Raw genomic sequence first — 27252 nt, 5'->3', positions numbered from 1 at the left:
TTTTGTTTTGCGGCCACTCAAAACGATTGCAGGATTTTGGAATTTTTGTCAGCATGACATTTGAATTTGCATAATTAATCAATTAATGCGGCGATTTTAGAGTCGGAAAAGGGGGAAATTCGCGGGCGGCACGTGCATAAATTGGCGCTCGTTTCGCTTTCACTTCTGAATACGCAGCTCTTTTAAGCCGCGCACGTGCTTCGACATGGCCCTGGTATATTTTGAATACATGTGGGTTACCCTGGGTGTATCCATGGGTGTATCCATGGGTGTGTGTGGGGGCAACGTGGCGGTTAACATTTAATTTGATATGCGCTTTGTTTGCCCAGCGACATGGACATGTCGATTATTTAATGCTTAACGTTTAGTGCCTTATTGCATTTCAATTTTCCATTTTGCCATTCTGCCATTTGACTCAATGCATTTTTATCGCCGGCCATTCGATATTCAGCCGAAATACGTGAGCAGCATGGCTAAAATAAAGAAGCCCTAAACTGCCCGATCCAAGAAGACTAAATGGGATGATTATTTGCACTATATTTATTTATTTTATGAGATTATGTATTTCTAAGACAGCTTTAATAAGTTAAAAAAAGGCTATTTACATTGCCTCCCAGTAGGTTTGCAATTAATTTTTAACGATTATTGCCAAGAAATCTCATCAAATTAATAGGCAATAAATCCGGAATTCAATTGAAAAATGAATTCAACAAAAATCCAATCAAGTGCAAATTTGATTTATTCATTTTGCCATTGAATGACGTATTTATCGACCATTATTCTGGTGATTTAACTAGCCTTTAAGATGCGTAAGAGATATCCAAACGGATCTCGACTGTCAGGCAATATAATAGTTTTTGTCTTGGGCTACCTGCAGGTAATGCGCTGAGTCATTTTCCGAAGACTTTTCCGATTCCTCTAAGGGGCTGCCAGCGACATGGGGCTGTCAGGGGCTTTGCTACTTCCTCTCGGTGCTCGGGTGTTTGTTTTGGTCGAGGGGTTCGTCATTGGGCGGCTGCTGATTCAGTGTCCACTGCCTAATGGATATGGCTTTGCCGCCGGCCCACACCCCTTCTATTTTCCGCAGCCGCTTTCCCCGCACTTTCCCCAGCTCGCGCCGGCGCCCCCGTCATGGTCCACCTGGCAGCTGAATGCATTTGATTTGATATTTTCTGTCATCCGTGCGTCGTTTGCTGCTCTTTATTTGGGTTTTTCACTCCACTGCTGTTCTCAGACTCATTAGTTTGCTTCTGGCTTTGTGTATCTGTGTATCTGTATCTTTTCGTCACGTTCGCCTCTCGATTTTCGTGATTTGGTTTTCATTTCTTGGGCTTTTTGCCCCATTTTCCCGTCGGCTTCTTGTTGATTTTACCCATCTATTTTCGGGAACGAGCACAACAAATTAAATAAATAATATTGTCATTCTGTGAAATGCATTTGCACGCTTTTCCCCCATTTTGCCTCGGTTATTTCTACAGTTTAATCCACTTTTTATGGCTTTATTCGCAGGCGGCCCAAATGCTTTTCCTGCTCCATGCGGCTGACTAATTGTCAGGCATTCTGTTGCTTTCACATTCATTTTAAAAGCACATTTTCGTCACACAGGCCTGCTGTACTTGCTTATTAAGTATACATTTTGGGCGAATATATATATAGATATTTGTATTTCACATACTGCGGTATTTTCTTTTCATTTCAGACCTTGTAATATTAAAATGCAAACATTTGTCTGATCAATTATGGTTAGGCTGGCAATTAAAAATCCATAAACGCTGGCGAATTTCACAAGATTTTCGCTTTGTATTTACAAGAGAATCGACCTCCAAGCAAAAGGCAAACGGCATTAAAAACTATTGATTTGCGGGCGAAAACATTTCAGCATCCAGCGGCTCGCTGAGTATTTTATATCACAATTCTCCCAAGCCACTGACAATTCAATTTCGATTTGCTGGCCGCCTCATTTGATTTAAATTTGCACTTGGCCCGCGGAATGTAAATGCATTTCCACTTGAATTCAGAGATCTTATCTCCGTATGCTCGATACCGGCTGCATTCTTGGCCAAGCATCGCAATGGGTTAAAAGGGGTTGAGGGGGTGAGGGGTTCTCAAGGGGTTAAGAGCGGCAGCGCAGCAAATTCAGTTGAAAAATATTCAGATGGCCTGGCATTTGGTGACGTGCGGCGATCGCGTCCAATAGAAGCAAAAATAAATAAATATAAATGTTGCGCATAAAAAATCTATTTTGGCCCAAGGTCGCGTCATCACTTTGTATTTTTTTTTTTGTTTTTCATCTCAGATAGGAAATCGTGCCCGAAATGATGGGCATAAAATAAAAGAACTCGGGGCAGAAAGTCTGCTGCTTTGGGGAATTTAAGCGACCATAAAACATTTTTTAACTATTTCGCATTTTTTTGAAAATGTGGAAATATGAAATATTGTATACAGAAAATGGTACAAACGATTTTTCAACTACTTAATGCACAGGCCTGTTGATTGCACTATTATAATATTTTCAATTTAAATGTTTTTAAAGTACATCAAAAATCACTTTATATATATTAGAGCATTAATTAAGTATTAAAATAATAAAATATTTCAATTTAAATATTTTCAAAGTATATCAAAAATCAGGTTAAATATTAAAATATCATGGTAGGCACAAGCAGGGCTTCATCGGCACCTTGATCCACATTCCAAGATCAAACCCAACCAGTTTGTTCTTCCGATCCCACAGCCCAAACGCATGAATAGATCTTCGTTGAAGGAAGTCGAAAGAACTGGGGAAAAAGACGCGACCCCTCGCCGGATTGTTCAATTATTCAATTGGGCACTTCGAGACGGCGGCAAACCATTTTGATTGTATTTATTAGAAGCCGGATTAGCTGCGCTGGCTCTTGTGGCAATTGCGTTGAGTATACGCCGTGTGTGCATACACTTCTTCATCACATGTGCTTCGCGTTACTTTTTAGCCCATCCAACTGGCTGGAGGAATCGAAAGGAAAATGAAAACGAAAACGAAAATGAAGACGAACACCGCTGTGATGCGATGGAATTTGAATTGAAATGGGTATGGGTGCTTCGATCCGCTCTGCGGGCTGTGGAGTCGTCTCAGTCCCCACAGTCTCCTCAGTTCGGTTCAGTTCACCTTACCCACCCGATTCTTCTCGCCCGCCGACTATGCAAATTAATGTAGCGGAAATACTGAACAAATGCCACCCGACTTGGCCCCGGATCGCCCTATAGATGTGTCCGTACATATAGCTATGTACCTGCAGATGTGCCAGAGAGTATCTTTTGTATGCCTCCCAGATGTTCCCGAACGAACTCTCGAATTTCTGCTCAAGTGTGTCACTTGAGCAGCGCACAGAACCATTCAATTGATTCGAGTGTGTTTGATCAGCTCTCGTCTTGGGCCTCGGGAGGCATTCAAATTATTTGGCAAACATATATTTAAATAAATTAAGATCACGAAGGGATGAGCTCAAAGCGAAAATGGTTAGAAAACGTATTCCATGCGAAAAACCTATTTACGAAATAGTCACATTGCTTTTAATACTTTAAAAAATATCTGAAAAACTTCAAAGAGACAAAATAATAATTTTTCATTCTTAAGTGTTCTGTTTTTTTTTAATATTAGTGGTAAGAGCCATTATTTTCTAGCTAAGTAAGAGACTTTTTTAAAATATTTCCTTAATGTAGAATAGGTTGTTTATGGGTGTTTGATCAGCTCTCGTCTTGGGCCTCGGGAGGCATTCAAATTATTTGGCAAACATATATTTAAATAAATTAAGATCACGAAGGGATGAGCTCAAAGCGAAAATGGTTAGAAAACGTATTCTAAAAAATAGTCACATTGTTTTTAATACTTTAAAAAATATTTGTAAAGTCCGAAAAACTTCGAAGAGGCAAAATAATAATTTTTCATTCTTAAGTGTTCTGTTTTTATGAGGTAACAAATTATTATTTGGTCGAAAATATTTTTTTAAATATTAGTGGTAAGAGCCATTACTTTCTGGCTAAGTAAGAGACTTTTTTAAAATATTTCCTTAATGTAGAATAGGTTGTTTATGGGTGTTTGATCAGCTCTCGTCTTGGGCCTCGGGAGGCATTCAAATTATTTGGCAAACATATATTTAAATAAATTAAGATCACGAAGGGATGAGCTCAAAGCGAAAATGGTTAGAAAACGTATTCCATGAGAAAAACCTATTTAAACAATAGTCACATTGTTTTTAATACTTTTAAAAATATCTGAAAAACTTCAAAGAGACAAAATAATAATTTTTCATTCTTAAGTATTCTGTTTTTTTTTAAGCTAAGTAAGAGACTTTTTTAAAATATTTCCTTAATGTAGATTGGGTTGTTTATGGTTTTTCCCACCAGGCCAGGCCTAATATTATTTCATATAAATCCAATTTATACCTGGAATAATCGAGTTGTGCCTTTTTCGCCGATTGTTTTCGCTGCTGATTATATTTTGGTCATGCCAGCAACTATTAGAGATGTTATGTTTTCGGTCATTGAGTATTAATTTAGGTATTCAAACACTTTCACAGATTCTTATGCGTTTTCATTTTAAAATTTTCCATATTTTCGCACTACACTTCCATCACAATTGTCCGCAATTGAAGCAAAATGAGACAAATAGGCAGGGCAAAAATATAATAGGAATATTCTTCACTATTTCGGCGGGGCCAACGAGGCAGCGTGTGTTTCAAAACAAAGAAAACAACTTAAAAATAAGCCAGAGAATGGCTCTCATACATTTTCGCTGGCTAAGTAGGCAACCAGCGGGAAAGCAAGCAAGAAGTCTAAAAAACCCAAGGCACTCAACGAAAGATGTTTGACACTCGCCGTTGGGTTTTCTAGTTTTTCACAAATAAAACGGCAATTGTATTGCAAAATATTTGCATCTACATAATGGCTCGAAGCCCCTCGAATCAGCAGATAGTATGATAATAGCCGAATTGAATATATTTGATTGTGTTTTGTGAGCCCACTTTTATTCCAGTTGATTTCTATGCGTTTCCCCTTTTGTCACCATCAAATTATTCAAATGCGCCACTTTATCACGTTTTCAACACCCAGTGTCATCTTTAATTGCACTTTTAATTCGACTAATTGATTGCATTGGGCATATCCGCTTTCGGGGATTAGTCTTGCTCACTGGGTCGAGTTCATGTGTTGGTTGCTATTTCAAGTGCGGATAATCTAGAGGTTACATATTTTCATGTGCAGGCCGTGTAAAACCCGAGATATTTACTCCAATCATAATCACTTTCTATGGTATTCTTTCGACTACATGGATTTTTTGCAATATATATAGGAGAATACTGTGCTTAAATATCCTGTGGGCACTTCACTAAAATAAAAGTTAAAAAAAGGGAATATTTTGGCAGCAGCACGCACACACCCGAAACTTGAGTAGAGAGAGGATCGGATCGGATCGGATCGGATTGGATGGGATCGGCGAAGATCAGCGCCAGAGCATCGCGCGGAGACTGAATCCCCCGACCGGCCACAGCGGACACCAGGCCGGACGGCGGCAGGTGTGCGAGAGAGAGGGCGCCGAGCAGCGCGTGGGCCTCGTCGCGTCTCGCAACTGGGAAAACAAGCAGAAGTAGGGAAGTATCTGCATCGTTCCGCCGGCGACACGAGCGCCATTTGGGCGAATGGTACGTGAGTGGATCGTTCTGATCTCCTCAGCTCGGATCCGCTTAATTAACAGCTAAAAGCGAGGAACGGGTGATACCAAGAAATGGCCACCTCTCGCAGGTGGAGATGGGGTTTTAACTGTTAGTACTTATCATCTTTGAGATACGTCTTTGAGATACATCTTTGAGATACATCTTTGAGATACGTCTTTGAGATATATCTTTCAGATACATCTTTCAGATACATCTTTCAGATACATCTTTCAGATACATCTTTGAGATAAATTAAAAAAATAGTTTAAAAAAAAAGTTGTAGGTACTTATCATCTTTGGGATACATTCTTAAAAAAATAATTTAAAACAAAAAAGAAGCCGAAGTTTCTATATCTGGCTGCTTTAAGAAATAACCAACGTTGATAATACTATGTTAAATGTTTAAGAATTAAAATTTAAACCTAATTCAAAACCTAAAAATACAAAACACTATATTCCCAACAGTATAGCTTCAATTTTTTCACATTATTTTCCCACCAATTTTCCGATCATTCCTATAACAGCTAGTCGTCTGAGTTTGACGAAATTAAATTTAAAATTCAGAACTAATTGAATGAATAACAGGAAAGGAAGTTACCTTCGGCAAGCCGAAGTTTGTATACCCTTGCAGTTGTAAAAAGTAATCAATAATTTTATTAAATTGAATTCAAAATTCTTAAAAATATAAAAATGTATATTCCCAATATTATAAGATATAATGTCAAAAAGCCCCAAAGCAAAGAAAGGTATATGTTAAAAAACACCAAAGATATAATTTTTTCAATTTTTTTCCTCCCCCGATAGTTCCTATGGGAGCTATAAGATATAGTTTTCCGATTAGGCTGTTTCCGACTTATATACTACCTGCAATAGAAAGAGGACTTTTGGGAAGATTTCAGCTCGATAGCTTTAAAACTGAGAAACTAGTTTGCGTAGAAACGGACGGACAAACGGACGGACAGACGGACGGACAGTCGGACATGGCTAGATCGACTCGTCTTGTGACGCTGATCAAGAGTATATATACCCTCTGCAAGGGTATAAAAAGATAGGAACTCAAGGCTAAAAGCTCGGAAATACTGGTCCAGGCGAATAAATGAAAAACAGCGGGGCACAAACGGCCAAATTCATTGCAAGTCTTTGAAGATATCGTCACCGAGTTCTGCCCTAAGCAAATGTAATAAATTTAACAAAACACATTCAATAATGCTTATTATTTAAATGCCTTAAAATTGACTTTACATTCCGATATTCTAAGTAGAGCGAAGGAAATATTTGAAAAATGCAATAATTGAGCTACTTTCTATTGTGATTCATAACTATTTTCTTTTGTGTGTTATAACTTTTTAGAACGCATTTTTGTGGTTTAGAAATCAACTAAAGCCCTTGCCAAACTTTAAGCTTGGTGGAGAACTCCAATGGGCCAGTACTTTTTGGGGGCGACTGGGTATTTAGCAGGAGGAGCTTCAGTGGGGCCTCAGTGGCAGGTGGCTTACCTTTTAGTCACCCAGTCACTTCCTCCTTTGGCATCCTTAGCAGCCTTGGAGTCCTCGGAGTCCCTGGCCTTCTGGCCAGCCTTGCCCTCCCTGGCACCCTTGGCCTCCTGGGCTGCCTTCCTCTCCCTGGCATTGGCCAGATGAGTCGCTGCCCCCACCGGCACTTTGGTGATCTCGCCCAGCGGCACCGAACCTTGCCATCCACGTTCCTGGCATGCATATATGTCCGTGCTGAGCTCCTGCAGCTGCACCTCGCAGTCGCCGGTCGCCTTCTTGCACTCCTCGTCCGCAAGTTTCGTGGTCTTGGCCTCGGTGCCCTGCGGGGCACTTAAAAGTTGGATTTGTTTTTGCAAAATAAGTGCAACTAATGTTTGCTAGGCTAAATAAAAAAACGAAACGACAACGAAAGCAAATGAGACTCACAGAACAGAAAGAGATGGAAACAAAGAGAGATGCCTCAAACATCTGTTTGCTATTTTTAACTACCATTACTTACAATACAGAGAAACTAAAATACTGCTACAATAAACAGATTACTTCAAAGGCTTTCAAACAAATACTACATGAAGTCACAGGTTTTAAGAAGAAAACTATGTTCTAAAGTGGTAGTTAGTATCAGCTCGCTCCTTTTAGTTCGAAAATTACAACTACATCGGGTAAATTTTTCTAGGTAAGTATATTTTCAACAATTTACACCTCGCTTTATCCGTATTGAACACGTTCGCAATATAATATCCAATGCAGTTCCCCAGAGTAATGTGGTGCGCTACGATGTGGTTGCAGTGCTCCGATTAGCTAAGCTTCTTGTGGGTTCTCCTCGGGTCCGAATTCGGATCCGCATCCGGGTCCGGTCTACGGGCTTCTCATCATTCAACTTTCGGCTTAAGAGCTAGAGATTTCGCTTGTGTCTAAGTGTCTGAGTGGTGTCTTCGTGTCTGTCTGTGATTGTTGTGGTGTTGTGGTGGTGTCCTGTTGGTTTTGTTTTCGATTTTGTGTGAGTCTCCTGTGAGTGTTCCCGAATCAGATTCGTTGGCCCGACTGACTTAGTGATTGACGCCCTTGCGCTCCTGGATGTGATCGATGTCGTAGGCGATGGTGCCGCGCAGCTTGGGTTCCAGGTTGTTCGAGTAGACGTCCGTCCAGAGGTGGCTCACGCCCAGCTCCGAGTCGGACTTGGCGAAGGCGGTGGCCTCGTCCACCTCCTTGCGCACCTTCAGATCGATGGCCTAAAGTATATGATAATTAATGAATGTTTCGGATCGTTTTTAAAATCCCCATCCAAGTCACCTTGACTTCGTCGGCGGTGATCAGACCCAGCTCGATGCACAGCTCCTTGAAGGAGGTGATGGGATCGCGCTTCTGGCGCACCTCCTGGATCTCCTCGCGCGTGCGGTACGATGTGCCCGGGTCGGACATCGAGTGGCCGGAGTACCGGTAGGTGTTCGTCTCCAGCACCAGAGGTCCATGGGTGTTCACATAGTTGATGGCGAACTCGGTGGCGCTGCGCACGGCCAGCACGTCCATGCCGTCCACCCAGATGCCGGGCAGGGCGTCGCCGCGGGTGTAGTAGTCCGTGTTGCAGGACGCACGCTCCGCGCTGGTGCCCATTCCTATTGGGTATCACAAGATAACATGGCTTAATATGGGTCTTTCGAGATATTATCTACGCAAAAGTAACCAAAAGTATATCCCATACCGTAGTTGTTGTTCTCGCAGACGAAGATCACGGGCAGCTTCCACAGGTAGGCCATGTTGTAGGCCTCGAACACCTGGCCCTGGTTGGCAGCACCGTCGCCGTAGAGCGCCAGGCACATGCCGCCGTTGCCCTTGTACTTGCAGGCCAGCCCAACGCCAGCACCCAGGGGAACCTGGGCACCCACGATGCCATTGCCGCCGTAGAAATTGGGGGCATACATGTGCATGGAGCCGCCCTTGCCGCGGGCACAGCCGCCCTGGACACCCGTGAGCTCAGCCAGCACGCCGCTGGGCGGGACGCCCATCAGGTAGGTCCAGCCATGGACCCGGTACGCCGAGATGATGTTGTCCACATCCCGCATGGCCGCCTTCATGCCCACGGCGCAGGCCTCCTGGCCGGAGTACAGGTGGCAGAAGCCGCGGATGATCTTCTCCTTGTACAGATTGCCGGCGGCCGTCTCCAGGCGACGGATCGTCTGCATCTGTGTGTAGTACTTGAGGGCCTGGTCCTTGGTCAGCTTGACTTCCGTGGCGGGTCCCTCGTCCAGGCGGTGCAGCTTGAAGGGCTGTCGGGAGCGGGCAGGGCATTGGGGTTATTATATGTGCGCTTCAATAATTATTTCTAGGGCTGAACTTAGCTAATATAATCTACGCCCTATTTTCTCAACGAAAACCAGAGTTTCTTTGAAGTGGGTTCATTTAATTAACAGCTGACAGGCGGTTGATAAAAAGCTAGTGGAAAACCGTGGTGATATGCGTAGACAGATAATAAATTGATAACTCCTCAGCTCTGTCTGATTTTTACGCAATCTATATTTTATAATGAAGTAAAAGGTTTCGGAATTTACATACCTAATGTCATAGCAATGAACCAAATACCATCAGATCTGATCTTTTCGCACTCCATTTCAAAATAAAACGTTCTGTTTTTTGGTTAATGTGCTAAAAAACAAGCATATTTGATATATTTAAACTCAAAAATGTAAAGTTTCATATCCAGAAGGGCCTGAATGGTACATTGAAGTACTGGTAGAAGGATCTCTATTCAAGTTATGCACATTATATTTCAAAATTAACCCAATTTGGTAAAAACAGACCATGTATAGATCATAAAAAATCTATCCTGAAGAGACTGATTTGTATTTTCTTAAGCCATAAACATCAAAGTCAACCATTTTAGGTTTTTTAAAGATCTCCATCCTGAAGATACGGAATGGCCCTTCAGAGTAGTGGTACTGCGAAGAACGCTTTACGAGATCACAATTCAAAACCCGAAATTGTGAGTTTTCTTTCTCAAAGAACTTTTAGGCACCACAAAGTAGTGATATTTGCAAAAACTACAGAACAAGATCATAATTTTCTCACATTTTTCGATGACTAGAATGAAATTTTCGAAAAGTCAGGGGTTCCCGGGAGATATCTTGTCTTCATTAATCTTTACGCACCTAATATTTTATTATCTAGTGAAGATATATGTGCCATCGATTCAACATCAAATATTGTAAGTTTTCCATCCACGAGATACTGATTGGCAGATCAGAGCACTGACGTTTGGAAGCAGACCTTTCAAGATCAAAAGCGTCCCTTCGTCATGTTTGGCCCACTGATGGCGTGAGAATCGAGGTAAACAGAGAGGCGGCCGCGAACCGGGAAACCGCTGATAAGGTGATTTATGTGCCCTACAGTGCGTGAACAGTCACGCGGCGGCCACGCAAAGCGCAGACGGCGATAAAGAGCGTGGGAGACGGAAAGTTACAAACTACTCCGTGACCTTGTCCGTATCGGGAACGGACAGGCGGACGGGCGGACGGGCGGACGGGAGAACCACGCGAATGCAACCCTGCATGCGCGCATGGGGCCCGGGGCCCCCTGTTCGCCGTTGCCCATTATGTAACGCCACCGTGCGACCTTGCCACCTTGCCGCCTTGCCGCCTTGCCACCCCCCTTCCCGCACAGCACTCACCCGGTTCACTTGCACGGTGGCCTCCGTGGCATAGTTGTTGCTCCTCGACACTCCGGCCTGCGCTGCATTCTGGAAGAGACCGAAAAACGACGATGAGTATCTGCCACTTCCCCTGGCGCCGCCGCTGCTGCTGTTGTTAGGGCAGCGCTTTGTGGTTCCAGCAGTGGGCACATTTCGGTTAGTGGTCAGTGGTACAAGTGCGGAATGTTAGTGGGGGAGGGGGAGGGCGGGGGATTACGTACCTTCTGCAGTTGCTTAACAATGAGGGGCAGCTCGCTGGCGCGCGACAGAGTACGCAACATTCTCGCTGTGTTGTTGTGGCTCGACTGGCTGGACTGTGGGCTGTGGGCTGTGGCTGGGGATGGTGCGGCTCTGTTGTAATCGCAGGCTGTTCGTCGTCGGGTCTCCGTCTCAGCGCCGCGCGTCGTTGTAAGCTGGGCAGTCGCGGAAAATAGCGAGATTGGTTTATCACTAAAATATTGCACAACAACGCAGGGCTGGCGAATCGGCAACGTCGCTGGAGGGCCAATCGATGCTTGCCCATCCCTATTCCCGCTATTCGCACTACGTGGCTTACGTGCGTTACGTTCCAGCAAAATAATCGGTGTTGGCCGGTCAATCGATTTGGCAACAGCCCTACCGTAGGTAGGCTTACGTGGGCTGTTAAGGTCTTAACAGTTGCCTTACGTTTTACACCACGCATCGTTTTACATTAGCTATCGATATAAGTCGTAACATTCGATGTTTCAAAACTTAAAATACTGGGAATACTTATCAGTTTGTATCGCTATCGATGTGCTAGCGGCTATTATCGATCACTTAACGGCCATTCAAATTCAAAATTAATGAAAATTGTCTTGGACTGGAAACTTTTAAGATCGAAGCAGTCGCATTTCCGCTTCCTGTTTTCCGAACTGGCTCCACCTGCCGGTGAAAATTGAAGCCAGAATTGATTTTTCTTACGATTAAAAATCCAAGCCACCCTACTGAAAATACCAAAACACTAAAAAATAACCAGGATCACCAGAAATCTTAGCTAATGGTTTAAATATGTGTTTTGTGCCATTGCAAGAGCCAAGTAAGTATTTATGATATTTCCGACTTACTGCTCCGCATTTGCAGCCCAGCACCGCCCCCAGAAAAGGGGAAATTATACGCACCCCTGGTTTCAAAGAAGTACTTTTATTTCACATTGAAGATCTCATTTGGTTTTGCTTGCTTTCTCTTTTCTTACTCGTATTGTTACTTGAAATCGCCTCCGCAAATCCGCACTCGCGATCGACCTCCGTAATTTACTAATCTCTTACAAAAACTTAAGCAATGTTTGTTTTTTGCACAAAAAAGACGGTTAAACAGAAGTAGACAAAGTAGGATTTAACGAAATAAGAGGTTTACGAACTAAGTTGTTAAACTAGTTTTTGTTGGTTCGGTTTTTCTTGCACCTTTTTTAGTCAGAAATGGCAGCTAAAAGATTTGAGTTCTCAAAGTTACTAACGGAAAATGAGAAAATGGACAATTGATTGATGGAAAAACTGAGGGGGGGGGGGGGGGGGTGAATGTCAATTTTCACTTTCTCTGCTCGTTTGCTCCGCTACCGTTACACTTAATAATTTTCCGCGCGTTTTTCTGGTTTTCCGTTTTTCTGTTACATCAAAAATTGGTTTCTCACACAAATATTTTGCATTGTGACAAAAAATTATGCTCTTTTATCCTTGTTTTTGTTTTGTTTTCATATGTATACATATATATATATATTTGTATATATAAACACTTATTAGAAGTCCTCGTGTGTGTGTGTGGCTTGTGTTTGCTTTCCCGTTAGAAATACGCCATTCCGATTCTCAAGAAAAAAATTCCCGTTTTTCGACTTCTTGTGAGTGCGAGAGTGTGTGAGTGTGTGAGTGTGTGTGTGTGTGTGCGTGGGAGGGGTGTGGGCGTGTGTGGGTGAGAGAGAGGAGGTCGTATCTTACCGTTAGCACAAAAGGTTGTCTACGCAAAAACGTGCTGAGCAATAATCTAAAACGCAATAGCCAAAGAGAGAAAGGGGTGCTGCATGTGTGTGTGTGTGTGTGGAAAGTAACGGTAAATGTACGTGTGTGTGGGTGCTGCATATGCAAATGTCTGCAGTTGTTGTTGTTGTTGTTAGGAAATTACGTATTAAGCTTCATTTTTGGTTTTTAGTAGGTTTTACTTAAGTTCTTGCTTAATTTACACCAATGTTTACTTTATTTTGTATTTCTTGCACGAATATATATATATTTATTTTTTCGCTCCCTCGGACTTCATCTCTCCGCAATCCTTGCTGCCTTGAAGAAAACACATAGCACACATTTATATAAACGACAAGATGATAATTATTAGCTTTACTCGGATTTTTCGGTTTGCTTGCGATTGCTTTCTTCGCTTTCCTCGCTTTTTTTGGCTTTTCCTTGTTTTACTACTGCTTGCAGTTTCTACAACATTTGTGTTGCCTACTTTGCTGCTGTGGATGGACAATACATATACACATACACACACAATATTCGATTTGCTTGCAATTTGCTGCGGTTGCAATTGCATCTTGTATCTGGTATCTGGTATCTTGTAGTTTTTTCTTGTTTCGAATTGTTCTTGTGGGCTAGCAAAAATCCAGGGGAAAGCTAAGGGATTTGACTGGAAAATAGGCGAGAGTGGGAGTGCTTTTTGGGTAGGTGGGCTGGGAAAATCCCTGTCCAAACACACACCGATTCGCCCAGCTCGTGGGCAATGAATAACACATCGCCTGGGCACACAGAGAGAAAAGAGCAGCTCTAATTAAAGGTCTTAAATTCTGCGAAAAGCAGCGACTCTGATCGATCGTCTGTCTTGGCTATTTCAAATTTGTTCTATGTCAAAAGTACAAACGATACTTCAAAATATATTAAACAAGAAATGCTCTCATACAATTAAGAAACCATAGAGGTATTAAAATGTAATTTAGAAAGCACACAACTATTCAAAAGCAATATATTTTTATGTTTAAAACAGTGGAATAAGGTTTAATCTACCATTTTACGGGGAAGCATTCCAAGTTCAAGACATTTTCTTCCGTGTATCTATTAGGTGTGCTGAGTGTGTCTGTGTGGGTGTGTGGCATGGTGTGTATGCAAATTTCACATTATACTATTTTTTTTCTTATATTTTCTGCTTGGTTTCCGCTTACACGTGTTGAGAGGGTTCAATACACATAAATAATCCATTCGACAGAAAAATATGTGAGTTTTCCTTACAATTTCTTTAGTTTTGCCTTATTTTTGTTTACTTTGCTTTGCTCGTTCGGCTGTAGTGGTGGTTGTTGCCTGTGCTATGTGGAGTGTGTGTGTGGGTGTGTGTGGGTGGGTGTGGGTGTGCGGCTCTTGCCTCCGCAAAGCGCCAACGAATTTCGCAATGAAATCATACAAATCATGAGAAATAATACAAATAAACACAAGACATGGTTCGGTTTTGGTTAATTTCTAGTTAACAATTGTTTAATTACGCATTTGCAGGTTTCATAGGTAAAGTATAGGGCCAAACAAAGCGCCAGCACATCGTACGTCCGCGGCCAAGGGAAAATAAAATGAGGAATTTCAACATAAGTTCCAATCCAAATCACAAATGGTTGCTGCCAGGCCATACTGTGTGTGTGTGTCCACTGACAAACCGAAGTTGGCGGATGGGGGAAATGATGAGTTCGAAACTAAACAGCGTTGGTTCTCATGCTTCCCTACAAGAGTGCTTGTGTCGTGTGTGTACAATACTGTGTGTGAACTATAGTAGCGCTTGGTATAGAACATGCTTTTCGATCTTCTGGTTGCTTTCTGGCTTTCTGCGAGTCATCCAGCGGGGCGTTGAATGCAAGGAATACCACCAACGAACAGGTATTCCTTGCATTGGCTAGACGTGCCTTGAAATGGTGCGTGTGTATCGTATCGTTATTTGGGGGAAGAGTTGTGATCCCGGGCATGGACCTAGGCGACGTCTTCATCGGAGGGCGGCGGCGGCGGTTGCTCCTGCTCCTCCTCCAGTTCGGCACGGCGACAACTGCTGCAGCTGGTGGCATCGCTGTCCTCGACGATGGTGCCATCGTCGTCATCATCCTCCTCGTCGTCGTCGTCGTCCAGCTGGTCCTGTCGTTCATCCTCCTCGCCACCGCCGCCTTCTGCCTCCGCCTCCTGGCCATCCGTGTCCTGATCGTCGGTTAGCTCCATGTCCAAGTCTTCCGTGTGTTCGTGCTGCTGCTGCTCCTCGGCTGGCTTATCGGTCATCATTTCCGCATCCTTGAGATGTTCGTTTTGCTGCTGGTGTCGTTCTTGTGGTTGTTGATTCTGTTGTTGTTGCTGTTGTTGCTGTTGTTGCTGTTGTTGTGGTTGTAGTTGGTGGTGCTGTGTTGGTTGTAGTGGTTGGTTATGTGCCTGTTGCTGTTGTTTCTGCTCGTGATCCTCGTCCCCTGATGCCCCGAAATGCGACTGCTGCCCCTGCTGCTGTTGGCGGCGCAGCTGCTGCATCTCCATCAGCCTCCTCACCACCACTTCATCCGACTCGACAATACTTTAACCGCTCTTAAACAGTAAAATGGCCACCTGGCCCAAATAGAAGTAGATGAAGTGGCGCGTCTCGTGGGTGACATACGATCCAAAGTTGCGGCCCACAATGCAGTGCCATGTGGGGTTGTATTTTTTGTCGAACTCCTTCTTGATGTAGGCCGCAATGTCCTGAAATTGGAGAGGGGAAGGGAAGGCATGAGTTGGTTTTTAGTTGGCTTACATCGCTGAATGTTCAATGCCTCCGTCCCTGTCATAATCTAATATTAAAGGGGCTTGCAAGTGGTAACTCAATTTCGCAGAGTACTTTACACTCCTATCCCCGCTCCCCCCCTGGTGCAGCTGCCAATTGTCGAACAAGTTAACGCCAAATTCCATAAAGCTGTCAGAAATGCAATGGCCCGAGGAGAGAGAAGCCCCCAGCCGCCGTAAGCCGGGCAGAACGGGCGAAAACAAATGCCTAAGTGGCTGCTAACTGTTTCGGAATTAGCGGCCAACGGCAAGCTCAATAAAATGCCAGGCGAAAAACCCATTTTCCATTCCACTGGAACTCGAACTCCCGCCCACTCCCCGGGGCTCTGGCAGTGGGCTAACCCGAAATGTGACCTCAAAAAACAGGCAGGGGGCGCAAAGTTTCTGTGCTAATGAGTTAGTTATGATTGCGGTTGCCGCCACATTCGCATTGGGCCATTTGGTGGAAATTAAAGGCCAGTAGTTCTTGAGGCAAAGGCTAATTATGTGTGTGTGTTGCCACACGGGAAGTGCGGCCAAGGCGGGTGAAATTGGCGGCAAGCGAGGGAGAAAGTGTGTAGAACAGGGTTGGAATAAACAGCAAAAGCCAGTTCGAGTGCTAAAACACTGCAGAATGGTGGTTTGAAACACCAGAAGCACGGCGCCGAAGCCCGTGCAGTCTAGAGTGGCAAATGTCAAAGGTCATTGTCAGTCGCTTTGGCGGCTACAGCCAGGGTTACGCAAAGGCACACACTCGCCGGCACACGCAGCAGCCAGCCCGCAAAAATGTGTGTATATAGGGAGAGCACAATGGAGGTCAGATAAACATGGGAGCGACCTTCGAGGCACTTTAAAGCAGGTTCAGGATGCCAAAGCAAAGGCTGCCAGCTAAAATAGCTCACAATATCCTGGATATTTAGCTTCACAAACAAAGACGGGCTGAACTCTTGGTCGAGGGTCGGAAAAATGTATCCCAAATCGTTGGTAATTATCATTACAAGCTAAATATACTGCATTCAATTTAGTATTTCAAAATATCTAGTCAATACAATAAAGTTCTGATGAATATAAAACCAAACCCATAAGGCCATGTATAAGGATCTCAAATTAAGAGCTTGCCATTTAAAATATCCCAAAATATATTTGATTTTTATCCCCACAAACTAAATATTTTGTATCCAGTTAAGATTGTTTAAATATTTATTTAATATTTGGTACAAACACAATGATGTTCCGATAAATATGAAAACTAACCTACAAAGCAAGGTATAAGATCTCAAATTAAGAGCTTGCTATCCCGAATTTTCCTTGATTTTTATCTCCTTAAACTAAATATTTTGTACCTAATGAAGGTTTTCAATATATTTATTTAATATATGGTAAAACTACAATAAAGTTCTGATAAGTGTAAAACCTAACCTGTAAAACAAAGTAAAACGATCTCAAAACAAGAGCTGGCCATTGAAAACATCTTTGAGCTTAGGCCAACTGTATATTTTGGATCCAATTTTCTTTTTTTAATATTTTTTCATTGCCGCTCTAAATTTGTAAAAGAAAAAATCCTTCACCACTAGATGCTTGTCCAATTATCATGTTTTCCCACATCTGTGGCAACAGCGCAAGGAATGGGGAATGCTTAGCGTAATAAAAGCCATAGAAAGAATGGCAAAAATAAAATTGTTCTCTTCCGAAAGTTGGGGCAATCTGAAAGTTTTGCCTTCGCCATACTTTCGGGCGCCACACTTGGAGTTGATTTCGTTCGGTCATGGGTGGGGTCGAAAAAGAAAACGGAGGGGGTTCAGAAGGTAGGGCCCACGGTTGGTGCAGGGGATGCGTGCAGAGTCATAAACTTAACCCGGTAACCTCAAAACAAACGGCGATGAAATAATAAAACAAACAGGACAAGCGAGGAGAAGCGAGACCCTCGAAGGAGGAAGGAAAAACCATATAAAGCTGATTTAGTTGAGTGCCATTATCCAATGCCTTGTTCCCTAGCCATCCCTCAATCAAAGCTGTCGTCATCATTGTCGCATTACACAGTCGTACTTCGTTAAGCAAGACGCCTTCAATATATTGGGAACCAATAAAGGACACTTGGAATGTAGCAATATTGTGTAATATATTTTGGAAAATGAAAAACAATTATCAAAATAATGATTTGGGGAAGATTTCTCGAGTTGAAAGAGACACCATTTTATAAATCATCGATATAGAGATATTATAAAATTACTGCTTTATGCTAGATAGATACTTTATAATATAACAATTATAACCTTATAATATACTGATCTACGGATGTTATATTCCATCTCTATAAAGGCTTATTGGATATCAGAACCTAACTCTCAAAATATAGTTATTTAAGCGCTTATTAGGGAGATTTTTCATCGACTCGAAAGAAATAAGAAAGCAAATTTGAAGCCTGGTCCGCCTTCTCGGGGTCGCACTGTAACGGAATGCCTTCAGCGATCGTTGCTATTAAGTCATTCCAGCTGTTCCCTAGTTTCCATGGGCTTTTCCCTTGGGCCCTTCTTTCGGACATGTTCTGTTTTCCATTTTCCATTTTCAGACTTCTTTTTTACTTTGCAGCCTATTGCGTGTGGATTTTCGTGTCGTGTCAGACGACAATATAAAGTTGATTGTTTTATATTCAATTTGGATTGGGGTGAGGCCCGCTTCGCCACCGCCCCCTAGCAATGCCATGGAATTTTGTTTTGGCAACGCCGAAAAAGCACCAAATGAACATTCTGCCACACAGACACAAAGGTGGCAGCAGGGGGTTGTGCCACTAAAAACCAGGCGTGTGGGCAGCTATTCGAATATACAACAAATGCAGCCTAATAAAATCGACATGGCAATTTTGGTCATATCATTTGCCAGGCTTTCGTGCGAGTAATCCACAGACATAAGGGGTGCTCTTTTGGAGTATCTTTCTTTCAATACCTGTGTACCTCAAAGATACTTGTTTTCCAACTCTCGCACTCTGTTCGTGCTGAAAGCCTTGCAAGTGCGTTGGAAGAAATATAAATAGTGCATGCACGCCAGTAAGGAGGCCCCGGTAAGCCCCTGTCCATTTAGACCACACCTGGACAACGTCCTCGGGACCGTGAGCCCCGGCAAGTATGCCCGGACACGTTTGAAGGAATGCAAATGGAAGCGGCAGAGGAGGAAAGCGGAAAAGCCTCGCACTCGATGGATGTGTGTCAACAGAGGCGAGTGCAGGTGCATGTGTTGGCTTTTTACACACTCGACAACAGTCTGTTTGCACACAAACACTCTCCGGCTGCCCGCATATTGATTAAACATTTCTTTGCCACGCAAAAATCACAAACAAAGCCCACAACAAATAGCACTACAAATGCCCCAGCCCCGAAATATGTTTGTCTCATCGTTTCGATATCATTTTATTTTTTATTTATCCCTCACTATTGGCCTCCGAAGGGGTTCTGCCTTTTGTGCGCCGCCAGAAGGTAAACAAAAGTATCCTATGGAACGGCCGGCAGGCCAGGGAAAATTAATTAAATTCGCTTTTGAAAGCAGTATTAAGTTTGCTCAGCGCAGTGTCATTATTGAATGCGCCCCTTCTCACCAGCTGCCATTTCCATGGGTCGTATTTCCATTAGCCTAACTCTCACAAGTCGCCTGCCAGTAAATCTGACTAAGTTGGGCTGTAAGTTACTACAAAATATTGCACATCTGAACACAAACCCACCACGTTATTCCTAAAATTGTTTCCTGCACTCAGTTAATTCCCTTTTTTAGCTGTTGCAAGACCCAATTGCATTTATTAAAATGATAGAAGAGAAGAGACCTAAGGCCAAAAAATAATTGAACTGGAAATTTATATTCGGCTGCGCTGCTGCTTTTCCCGCTTTCATTTCATTTCATTTCTGGTGTTCTTTCCCTTCTCTTTTGGCCCTCTTGTTGGCTTATTTAGGGCTTTGCCTTTAAATCGCGGCCCACACGGACACACAGGGGCACGCAAATACATGGGAACACGGGGGGCAGCATAATGCCTATGGATACGATTTAAGCCGCCCGAAAGGTTGCGCGCCCCTAAAAATATATACCATATAGCCACGGCCCAGTGGGTCGGGCTCAACCCTTGGGCGCCCCAAGGGGAGCCAACACCCCCACCCCCACCCCCACCCGCACGCCCCGCCAGTAGTATTAGTTGCGTATCTAATGGATACCAAAAATTGTTTTTGCCCCCGCCCCGCCCCCGGCCAACTTTTCCGGCTTTTGTGTCGCCCTGATTGGAATTTTGAACCCATAATCGGCCAGGAAATACCATAGATCTAATGGGTTTACCAGGTCAATTATTGATTCGAAACTATTGGCAACGCAAGAGGCTTGCCAATGCAACTTCTGTTGACCCGCGCACGCAGCATCTCGCAAAGGTTAAAGGTCGCCCTCCCATCCGAGAGTCTATTCTATTTTTATTTTACATTTTCCCCATTAGACAGCGGCAATTTCTCCGTTTTCATCCAAGCAATTAAATTTGTGTTTCTGCCCCGCAGCAAAATGGGGAAAAGCAAATGAAAGACAAAGCCAAGAAAAAAAACCCACAAAAATCCATATTTAATTACCCACAAAAAACACACACATACACAGCGAGAAATAAGGGCCAACTTGTTATTATGCAATGGGGCGGGAGAAAAAGAGACGGTGAAAGGAAGAGTGAAGACAAAAAGGCAATCAATCGTGTGGCATATATTTTATTTATAGCCACGGAGGCAGGCTCGAAGTGGGTGGTTCAGGTGCTTTTGCACTGGCCGAGGGCGATGCTATACGCCCACCCACCCCCAGTGCTAACCATGCCGCCCCTCGCCGCGCAGTGACAAACATTCAACAAATTGTGCGGCATACTTTTAGGCCCAGGACCTGGTTAATACAGTGAGAAAAAAAATGTCGCTTTTAAGCTGAAAACCATTCGTACTTCATGAGTCTGGAAGGAACGGGCAATGAGCAGTGTACTGACCTTCGCCAAAATCACTACAAAAAATATGCAAATACCATTGATTTGGCACGCTTTTCAGAGTAGTTACCCATTTACCATTTGCACTTTGAGAATTCAAGTCTGGAGCATCCACTGTGTACATTTTGCGCCTACTGCTCAATTAGCAAAATCTCTCTCCGGGCTTTTCCACCTCCGTACCCCCACCTCCCCATCTCACCCTGGCCTCTTATCCACTTCCGCTGTGATTCCAAGCTTACTTTGCTTTACTCTGCTTTCGAAGGCCCGAGCGTTGGTTTCCCCCCTCACACCGTTTTCCATTTTCATTTTCATTTTCCCTGTGTCTTAGAGTCGCAGTCTCGGTCTCGGTCTCAGTGTGTTGTCTTCTGCCATTGGCATTGACAAAGGCCCGCCAGCTGATGGCAATCCCCCGCAGCTTTCCCTTCCACCGGCTTGTTTTTCCTTCCCTGCTTTTCCGCCAGTCATATTCCTACTGACCTCGGTCAGGGTCCGCACTTTGACCAGCGCTGGCACTGAGGAAAATAGTTGGAAATACTTGGGCAGCACGGTTCTTTAAGGACCATGTTTGCTGATATTTATTGCCAAAATCATTTTGGACTATCAAAAAACGTTAGAATTACCTCTTACTACCGCTACCGAATTCGGCAACACACGAAATGTGACCATGATTTCAGCCTGAAAGCGTGAAATTGTTGTGCGCAACCAACTTAACGCTATGCAGACCAGGTGGCAACGCTGTGCCTTGCTTTTAATAAAGCCATCGACCTTCTGTTCCGCCACTCAGTAAGTTTGGATATTATTTTTCGGTTCTTATTTGCCGATTGTAAATGAAGAATTTTAGTTTATCCATTGCGTTGTTTGGTTTGTTTACGTTTTGTAAAAGTGAGACCAGACTAAAAAATTAAATTTTACACGTCTGGCATCTCTACTGAAAGCAAATCACGAAATGATATGTGTCGTATAAACAGGGGTTATTTCCATATTGCGCTTTTAGGAAATCGTGATTCCTATCGTATAAACATAGTAACTGTTTTAGGTGCTCTACTGGCTATAACATATTTCCCATGGGTTCTATATGCGTAAACTCCCTATGTTGCCCCATTTTTTCCCTGTGCACCCGCGCTGGTTGTATGTGTTTCCGCTCAATCGCAATCCCTGTACCCCCGTACGTCTATTGATTATTCAATTTCTTCGACTTTGTTGACATTGCTGGCTGATTTTGTTTTTCCTCTGCTGCTGCTTTTTTCCCCCTCCTTGGCTATTGTTATTGTTGCTCCTTGCACTGGCTGCCGACTGAATCAAGAGCTTATTTCAGTTGTTGTGTCTCGCCTCCCAACGTCGGACATTGTTAATGATGGTCAGCCCGCCCTTCGCCCGACTTTGTCCACCTCTAGAACAGCCTCCAATAGCTCTGCCCAGCCTCGGCCGGCACGCGTACAGCGCACCCGACCGACCGCTGGCTTTGAACTGAGGGACGGACTTTGTTCAATTTCCCCAAAAACACAGCTATTGTCCGGCATAGCCAGCGATATAATCAAATTGTGAACATGCTGCTGCTGCTGACTTTGTCCATAAAATGCAGCTGTATGATGATAAGGGCAAAGGTCAAGGAAGAGTGATAAAATTACTAAAATTCCCGGAAAATGCAGGCAAATATTGCACGTTGTTTGTGAAAGGAGTTCGTCAGCCCGGAGGCCAGCCAGGAGGCAAAACTGTGACGCAGTCCGTGGGGGCGTGGGATCGCGAGCGGGTGGATGGGGGAAATGGACGTGGAAATGGAAGTGGAAGTGGAAATGGCGGAATAACCCAAGGGCTGCACCGCAAAATTGCGAAATTGCCAAACGCAGTTCAAACCACAAGTCTACTGAGCGAGCGAGTGGGCGGTTGCTACGGGTTTTATGTTTCCACTGGCCAGAGATGCAACAATGTGTACACACACACACAGGCGAACGCACGGGGAAAACCCCTGGAAAAGCCAAGGCGTGTGTGCGTGAGGCAGTGGTTCCAATTTAATTATAGATTTGGGCCAAAATAATAATACTGCCAGTCTCCCCTTTCTAATAACCTTGTTTGCCAAACATTAAAGTGATGCCTTCAATTTCAGCTGGTCTTGCCGGGGAGCCTGCTCCTGTATTTATCTAATTATCCCCCCAGCGCAGAAGGAAGCCTCACATTTCATTTGTGTTCAAATGGAAAGTTTGCTGGATCAACTCGAAACCCTGCCAACTGGAATTGTTGATTTTCTGCTGATTAATTAATGGCCCAGCCCGGGGAGCAGGCCCATGAATTGGCCGTTTAAGAAATCATGTTACAGCGCTTCCCTGCAAACACCAGTGTCCCAGTGCCACCCCCTGAAAAAGCACCTGTTGTGCCCGCCCATTCTCTGTTGCTAACCCCCTTTGTTCATCCCCTAATCAGGGGCAGGATGTGGGTGATTTAGCAGTTGTCATTCAACGATCTTCAGCTAAAAATTAACTAAAATGCATAGAATGCATGAGTAGAGAGGAGTTCAGAGTATAACTAGAAAATGTTGTTTACTAATATGACACCTTATGGGATTGAGTGTATTTCAGTTTCTGAGGAATCTTGTTAGTTCCTTTGGGTATCTCCCCCCTTGGAAGCCCCATTGCAACTCTATAGCTCACCTTCTCGATGTTGTACTTCTCGAGGGCCTGTGTCGCACAGTCGACGGCGTCCTGCTGCATCTCCTCGCTCATGTCGGCGTTCTTAATCACGGCTTTGCGATCAGACATCCTGGCTGATGTTTTCTGCTCTGTGCTCCTGTGCTTACAACTTCACTCGAGTCCGATTGTTTCAAAAATGGCGCTTTTTTCAGCTGCTTGACTTCGGAAACTGCAACGAGATGGGGGAAAGAGAGAGAGAGATGAGCAACGCCACTGAAGGGAGGCGGCGAGCACATCGGGAATATGATTAGCATTTTTTTAATTAAAGAGCGGGTTTTAATCAAGTTAGCTCCCACACACTCAGCACATACATACACCGAACGAAATGGTGCTTCAAAAGAATAGACATATATAATAAATTAACCAGAGTACTGGCATAATAAGGCCACCCTTGCCACCATCCTGCCAACCATTTTTTTTTTAATTAAGATATCTTTCACTGATTTAATAATATAAGGAATGGTAATATTTTCAATTTGAATAGTAAATTATTACACTATTATTACATTCTGCAGTACTGGCAAATTTGATTTGTTCTGATTTTTAAAACATAAAAAAATATTTTATATAGTTGCAAGCTACTTATAAGCAATGAGCCACCCGTTTCGCGCTGTGCACGATTTATTAACGCAGGCGCATTGCATACTTTTTCGGGCCAGTTCGCACACACCAAAAGCCTGGCAATTTAATTATAGAAACACAAGCAATACAAGCGGCAATATTACAAATCAAATATCAGAGCCACAGTATGACATATATTAACACACACGCACGCACGGGAGCTCGCAGAGAGCCTTTCGCACACATACCAGTGGCAATTAACGGGCGATATGCAGATGCAGCATGCATTTAAATTGGCAAGAGCGAGCGAGATGCCAGCACAAGCAGTGCAGTGCAACATGGCCTTGAGCGGAGGCGCTCTCTCTCACCCACACACCCACACACACACACACACACACACACACGCAGAGGTGGCCATGACAGAGAGGCTGCTGCTGCTGCGAAAGAACAGCAGCAATAGCAACAACAACTAATTCAAATTCAAGGCTCACACACATGCACACACACACACTCGCACGCAGAGAGATGCCAGTGCAATTGCTGCTCTTTTTCGTAGCATACTTTTGCGAGCCGTGGCATTGCTTATTAGTTGCGAAAAGCATAGCAAAAGCATGGGAAAAGCAAAGCAAACAGCACGAAATACCAGTGTAGAGCTCCCCAAGTGCGCTTGGTATTTTGCAATTGCAACCTCAAAATCAGCGAGTGGAAAATTCGGCTGGCAGGTGGGTGGTGGGTGGTTGTTGGCGCTAAAGTGGGCAGCAAGGTGGCATCGCAAAGCAGCCGCAACCAAATTTAGTCGCTACGATACCAGTCTCCTTGCTCTAGCCACTATCCAATGGCCCCCCAACACACCAAAGTTGAAGCGACCACCAAGTCCGACGTGTGCGAGCTAATAACAACGAACTCCTGTCCTCTGGGTAAACAAGCCTGCAAGTACAGTCATTACTTCCTACAAACAACCGCTCACTAGTAGGTGATGGCCCTAGGAATTACTTTCACAGTTATAATGCAGCATTAGTTGTTTGTTAGCTTTTCACAAGTCTTTGTCTGATACTTAAAAAATATTTTCTTAATCGATCGTATTAGTTTCAGGCAATTCTACCAGAGAAAAGTTATAAAAGTAATTTTAACCTTAAATTCCTATTAAAACACGAATCGTACAATTGTAGCTTTTTGTATCCCAACTTATTTCGAGGGTGTACCACTACTTCTTATGTACATATCTCGACTTAAGGCTTGCATTTGAAGTAAAAATTCCAAACAAGTTCGGTTAAAATTGGAATATACATATGGATATGGAATCCAAGTGAATTTGGTTGCAGAGAATTTATTTCTGGAAACCCCAATGGAATTGTAGGATCCCCAACCTCTTTCAGACATTGCTTATCAACATCATCAAACTAACTTACCTCACTAGATATTAGAGGACTATTACCCGAGTGATAGCTTGCAGTACTGTCACGACTTGAGCGTATTCTTCCTCGGGAGCACAGGGACGAGATAAATTTCCGATTTGCTCAATTTGTTCGATTTTGTTAGTTTATTTTCAGTTCTGAAACGACGTGTTCCCTTAGGCACTTTGTAGGCGACTGAAGTTTGTTTCGATTTAGCAGGTTTGTTCGTGTTTCTGACGTTTGACAGTAAAGTGCAGGGCAGACAAATCATAACGGTAGTGGGCCGACAAGGGAGCAGAGAGGGAGACAACGCAGAGTTGACAGGTGGCCTAAGGCGATGGAGTGAGAGGGACGGCATGTGTGTGTTGGTGCACGGATGCTACAGCCTGCTCCTGCTCCAGCTCCAGCTCCTACTCCTGCTCACGCTCCCGCCCTCTTCTTCCTGCTCTTCTGATGAAGTCAATTAGAAAACTGCATTGACAGTTAAACGGAGCGAGAGAGACAGATGGGAGGCGATGGGTGAGGGGGGAAGAGGGAAACAGGAAGCGGAAGAGAGCACAACTTGTATATTTATGAGCAAGAGAAGTAGCGCGAAACTGAGCTTGTTGTATTTTTATTTTGTGCAGTGTGCCGCACACACACACACGCGCCGACATGAAATGAAATTATAAATGACAGGCTGACAGCGAAGAGAAAGGAGGAACCACCGAGAGAGAGAGCCGAGTGGACCGGGACCTGCACCTGCAAGTATGCAACGCTTTTTGCTGGCCATCCCAAGCACACACACACACACACGCGCGGGCCATGCACGCAGGATAATTGAATTTCCCGTTTGGAATCGGAAACGCGCGAATTTTCTACACAGGACTCTCCTCTAATTGGGGGAAACCGAAACTGCTGGCGGCTGATCAATCATTAGCTGGAACGTTCGCGAAAAATGAAGCGGAAACGAGCCAACCAAAATTCTCGCCCATTACCTGCGCTGCCATGCATAATTAAAATGACGTCAACCCGAAAACTCGATTTCACCGTGCTCATCGGGCTCCAAAAAAGCGAAAAATAAAAAAAACACATGCGCCCCGTATTCTCCCACATACTTTTGCACCATGGGAATTTTTCGCATTATTAAAATTGCACAACGTTGCGTTCGGCTCTCAAGAACATTCACACCGCATCTTAACCACCTATTTTCTATTACTTACCTCTTGATACTTGCTGATTGCGCGCGATTTTTTTCCTCTGCCACTTGGAGTTCAACAGCTGTCACCGAAATAATTCTAATTCTGCATTAGGCTCGAACTCAAAAAAAAAGAAAAAAGAACCGAGTGCGTGTGCGTGTGTGTGGGTTTCCCCTCTTGTTTTCCTGCCTTTCCTTTTGTTAGCAATTTTGCACGCAATACAAATTTAGCACGCCGCGGCTTTTTGCACTTTTTCTTCTTCTTCGGCGAGAACGTGAAAAAAAAGAGAGCGCCGCCAGGTACTTCTTGGGCGTTTTGGAATTGTTGAAAAACCGGGCAAACGGTGAAAAAAAAAAAACAGTGCCCTTCTGGTACTTTTGCGTGGGTGTGTGGGTGCCTTTACCGCTAAGCGTTGTCGCCTGGGCTTGTACTGGAAACGGTGAATGGAAGCAGCTCGGCACTGGAACTACTGAGCGTTTGGTTGTTGGCTGGCTGGCTGGTGATAAACTAAGTAAACTTGGCGACGGCGACGACGTCGACGACGGCTTCGGCTTCGGTTCCGATTCGGTCGTCGGACGTCGGGCGACGGGCGCCGACATGCGAGTCGTTCGGCGCCCTGATTGGCCGGCGCCGGGCGGCGTCTGGCAGGCCGCGTCTGGCGGGCGGCGTCTGGCAGCGGTGCTGGCCGTTATCGATGTATCGGCCATGGCGCAGTGCTGTCAAAAGGTGTGAATTACTACTAACTATTCTTATCAATTATGCAGTTGATTAACTTCGGGTAGAGTGTTCCATTAAACGTTTGAAAATTATAGACTTACCACCTCAACACCACGGAACCCAGCAC

General features: G+C 44.0%; 4 protein-coding genes across 9 annotated transcripts in view; all 4 read right to left on the bottom strand.

Moving 5' to 3' along the window:
• The window catches only part of LOC108021972 (uncharacterized), a 29132-nt gene extending 21577 nt beyond the window's left edge, over window positions 1–7555 (bottom strand). The window contains exons 1-2 of one of the 5 annotated variants that reach the window (XM_017090810.3): window positions 5414–5512; window positions 4423–4598 (exon numbers count right to left, since the gene is read on the bottom strand). The gene's annotated coding sequence lies outside the window, so the exon portion shown is untranslated. Of the gene's footprint in view, window positions 1–4422; window positions 4681–5409; window positions 5513–7183 lie in introns of those variants that run through there. The other 4 variants (XM_017090809.3, XM_050886892.1, XM_044092971.2 and 1 more) reach the window with 4 other exon arrangements.
• Window positions 7556–7840: 285 nt separating this feature from the next.
• Window positions 7841–11377, bottom strand: LOC108021968 (pyruvate dehydrogenase E1 component subunit alpha, mitochondrial). Its single transcript, XM_017090806.3, has 5 exons — window positions 11084–11377; window positions 10842–10910; window positions 8880–9444; window positions 8471–8793; window positions 7841–8409 (listed from the first exon to the last, which is right to left on the bottom strand). The coding sequence occupies exons 1-5, from the start codon at window positions 11141–11143 to the stop codon at window positions 8227–8229; spliced, it is 1200 nt and encodes a 399-aa protein (XP_016946295.1). The 5' UTR covers window positions 11144–11377; the 3' UTR covers window positions 7841–8226.
• A 2919-nt stretch (window positions 11378–14296) lies between these two features.
• LOC108021950 (probable serine/threonine-protein kinase fhkB) lies at window positions 14297–15352 on the bottom strand. Its single transcript, XM_017090777.2, has one exon. The coding sequence runs from the start codon at window positions 15350–15352 to the stop codon at window positions 14810–14812; it is 543 nt and encodes a 180-aa protein (XP_016946266.1). The 3' UTR covers window positions 14297–14809.
• A 39-nt stretch (window positions 15353–15391) lies between these two features.
• LOC108021951 (dynein light chain 1, cytoplasmic) lies at window positions 15392–26975 on the bottom strand. 2 transcript variants are annotated; one of them, XM_017090778.3, is made up of 3 exons: window positions 26812–26975; window positions 23237–23444; window positions 15392–15553 (listed from the first exon to the last, which is right to left on the bottom strand). In XM_017090778.3, the coding sequence occupies exons 2-3, from the start codon at window positions 23342–23344 to the stop codon at window positions 15392–15394; spliced, it is 270 nt and encodes an 89-aa protein (XP_016946267.1). In that variant the 5' UTR covers window positions 23345–23444; window positions 26812–26975. The 2 variants fall into 2 exon arrangements, with proteins under 2 accessions (XP_016946267.1, XP_043949223.1); XM_044093288.2 differs by lacking the exon at window positions 26812–26975 and having other exon boundaries at window positions 23237–23460.
• Window positions 26976–27252: the final 277 nt, after the last annotated feature.

Source organism: Drosophila biarmipes, chromosome X (assembly GCF_025231255.1).
Source record: "Drosophila biarmipes strain raj3 chromosome X, RU_DBia_V1.1, whole genome shotgun sequence".
In the NCBI taxonomy this organism is placed as follows: domain Eukaryota; kingdom Metazoa; phylum Arthropoda; class Insecta; order Diptera; family Drosophilidae; genus Drosophila; species Drosophila biarmipes.
This window is presented reverse-complemented; position numbering and strand designations above follow the sequence as displayed.

Excerpts from the sequence above, each read along its gene's own strand:
- LOC108021968 (XM_017090806.3), bottom strand. The coding sequence starts at position 11,143 with ATGTTGCGTACTCTGTCGCGCGCCAGCGAGCTGCCCCTCATTGTTAAG. Across the intron at positions 10,911-11,083 it reads TTGTTAAGCAACTGCAGAAG|AATGCAGCGCAGGCCGGAGT; the intron begins GTACGTAATCCC and ends GGTCTCTTCCAG. Across the intron at positions 9,445-10,841 it reads CCACCGTGCAAGTGAACCGG|CCCTTCAAGCTGCACCGCCT; the intron begins GTGAGTGCTGTG and ends CGCTCCCGACAG.
- LOC108021950 (XM_017090777.2), bottom strand. The coding sequence starts at position 15,352 with ATGGAGATGCAGCAGCTGCGCCGCCAACAGCAGCAGGGGCAGCAGTCG.
- LOC108021951 (XM_017090778.3), bottom strand. The coding sequence starts at position 23,344 with ATGTCTGATCGCAAAGCCGTGATTAAGAACGCCGACATGAGCGAGGAG. Across the intron at positions 15,554-23,236 it reads AGAAGTACAACATCGAGAAG|GACATTGCGGCCTACATCAA; the intron begins GTGAGCTATAGA and ends CTCCAATTTCAG.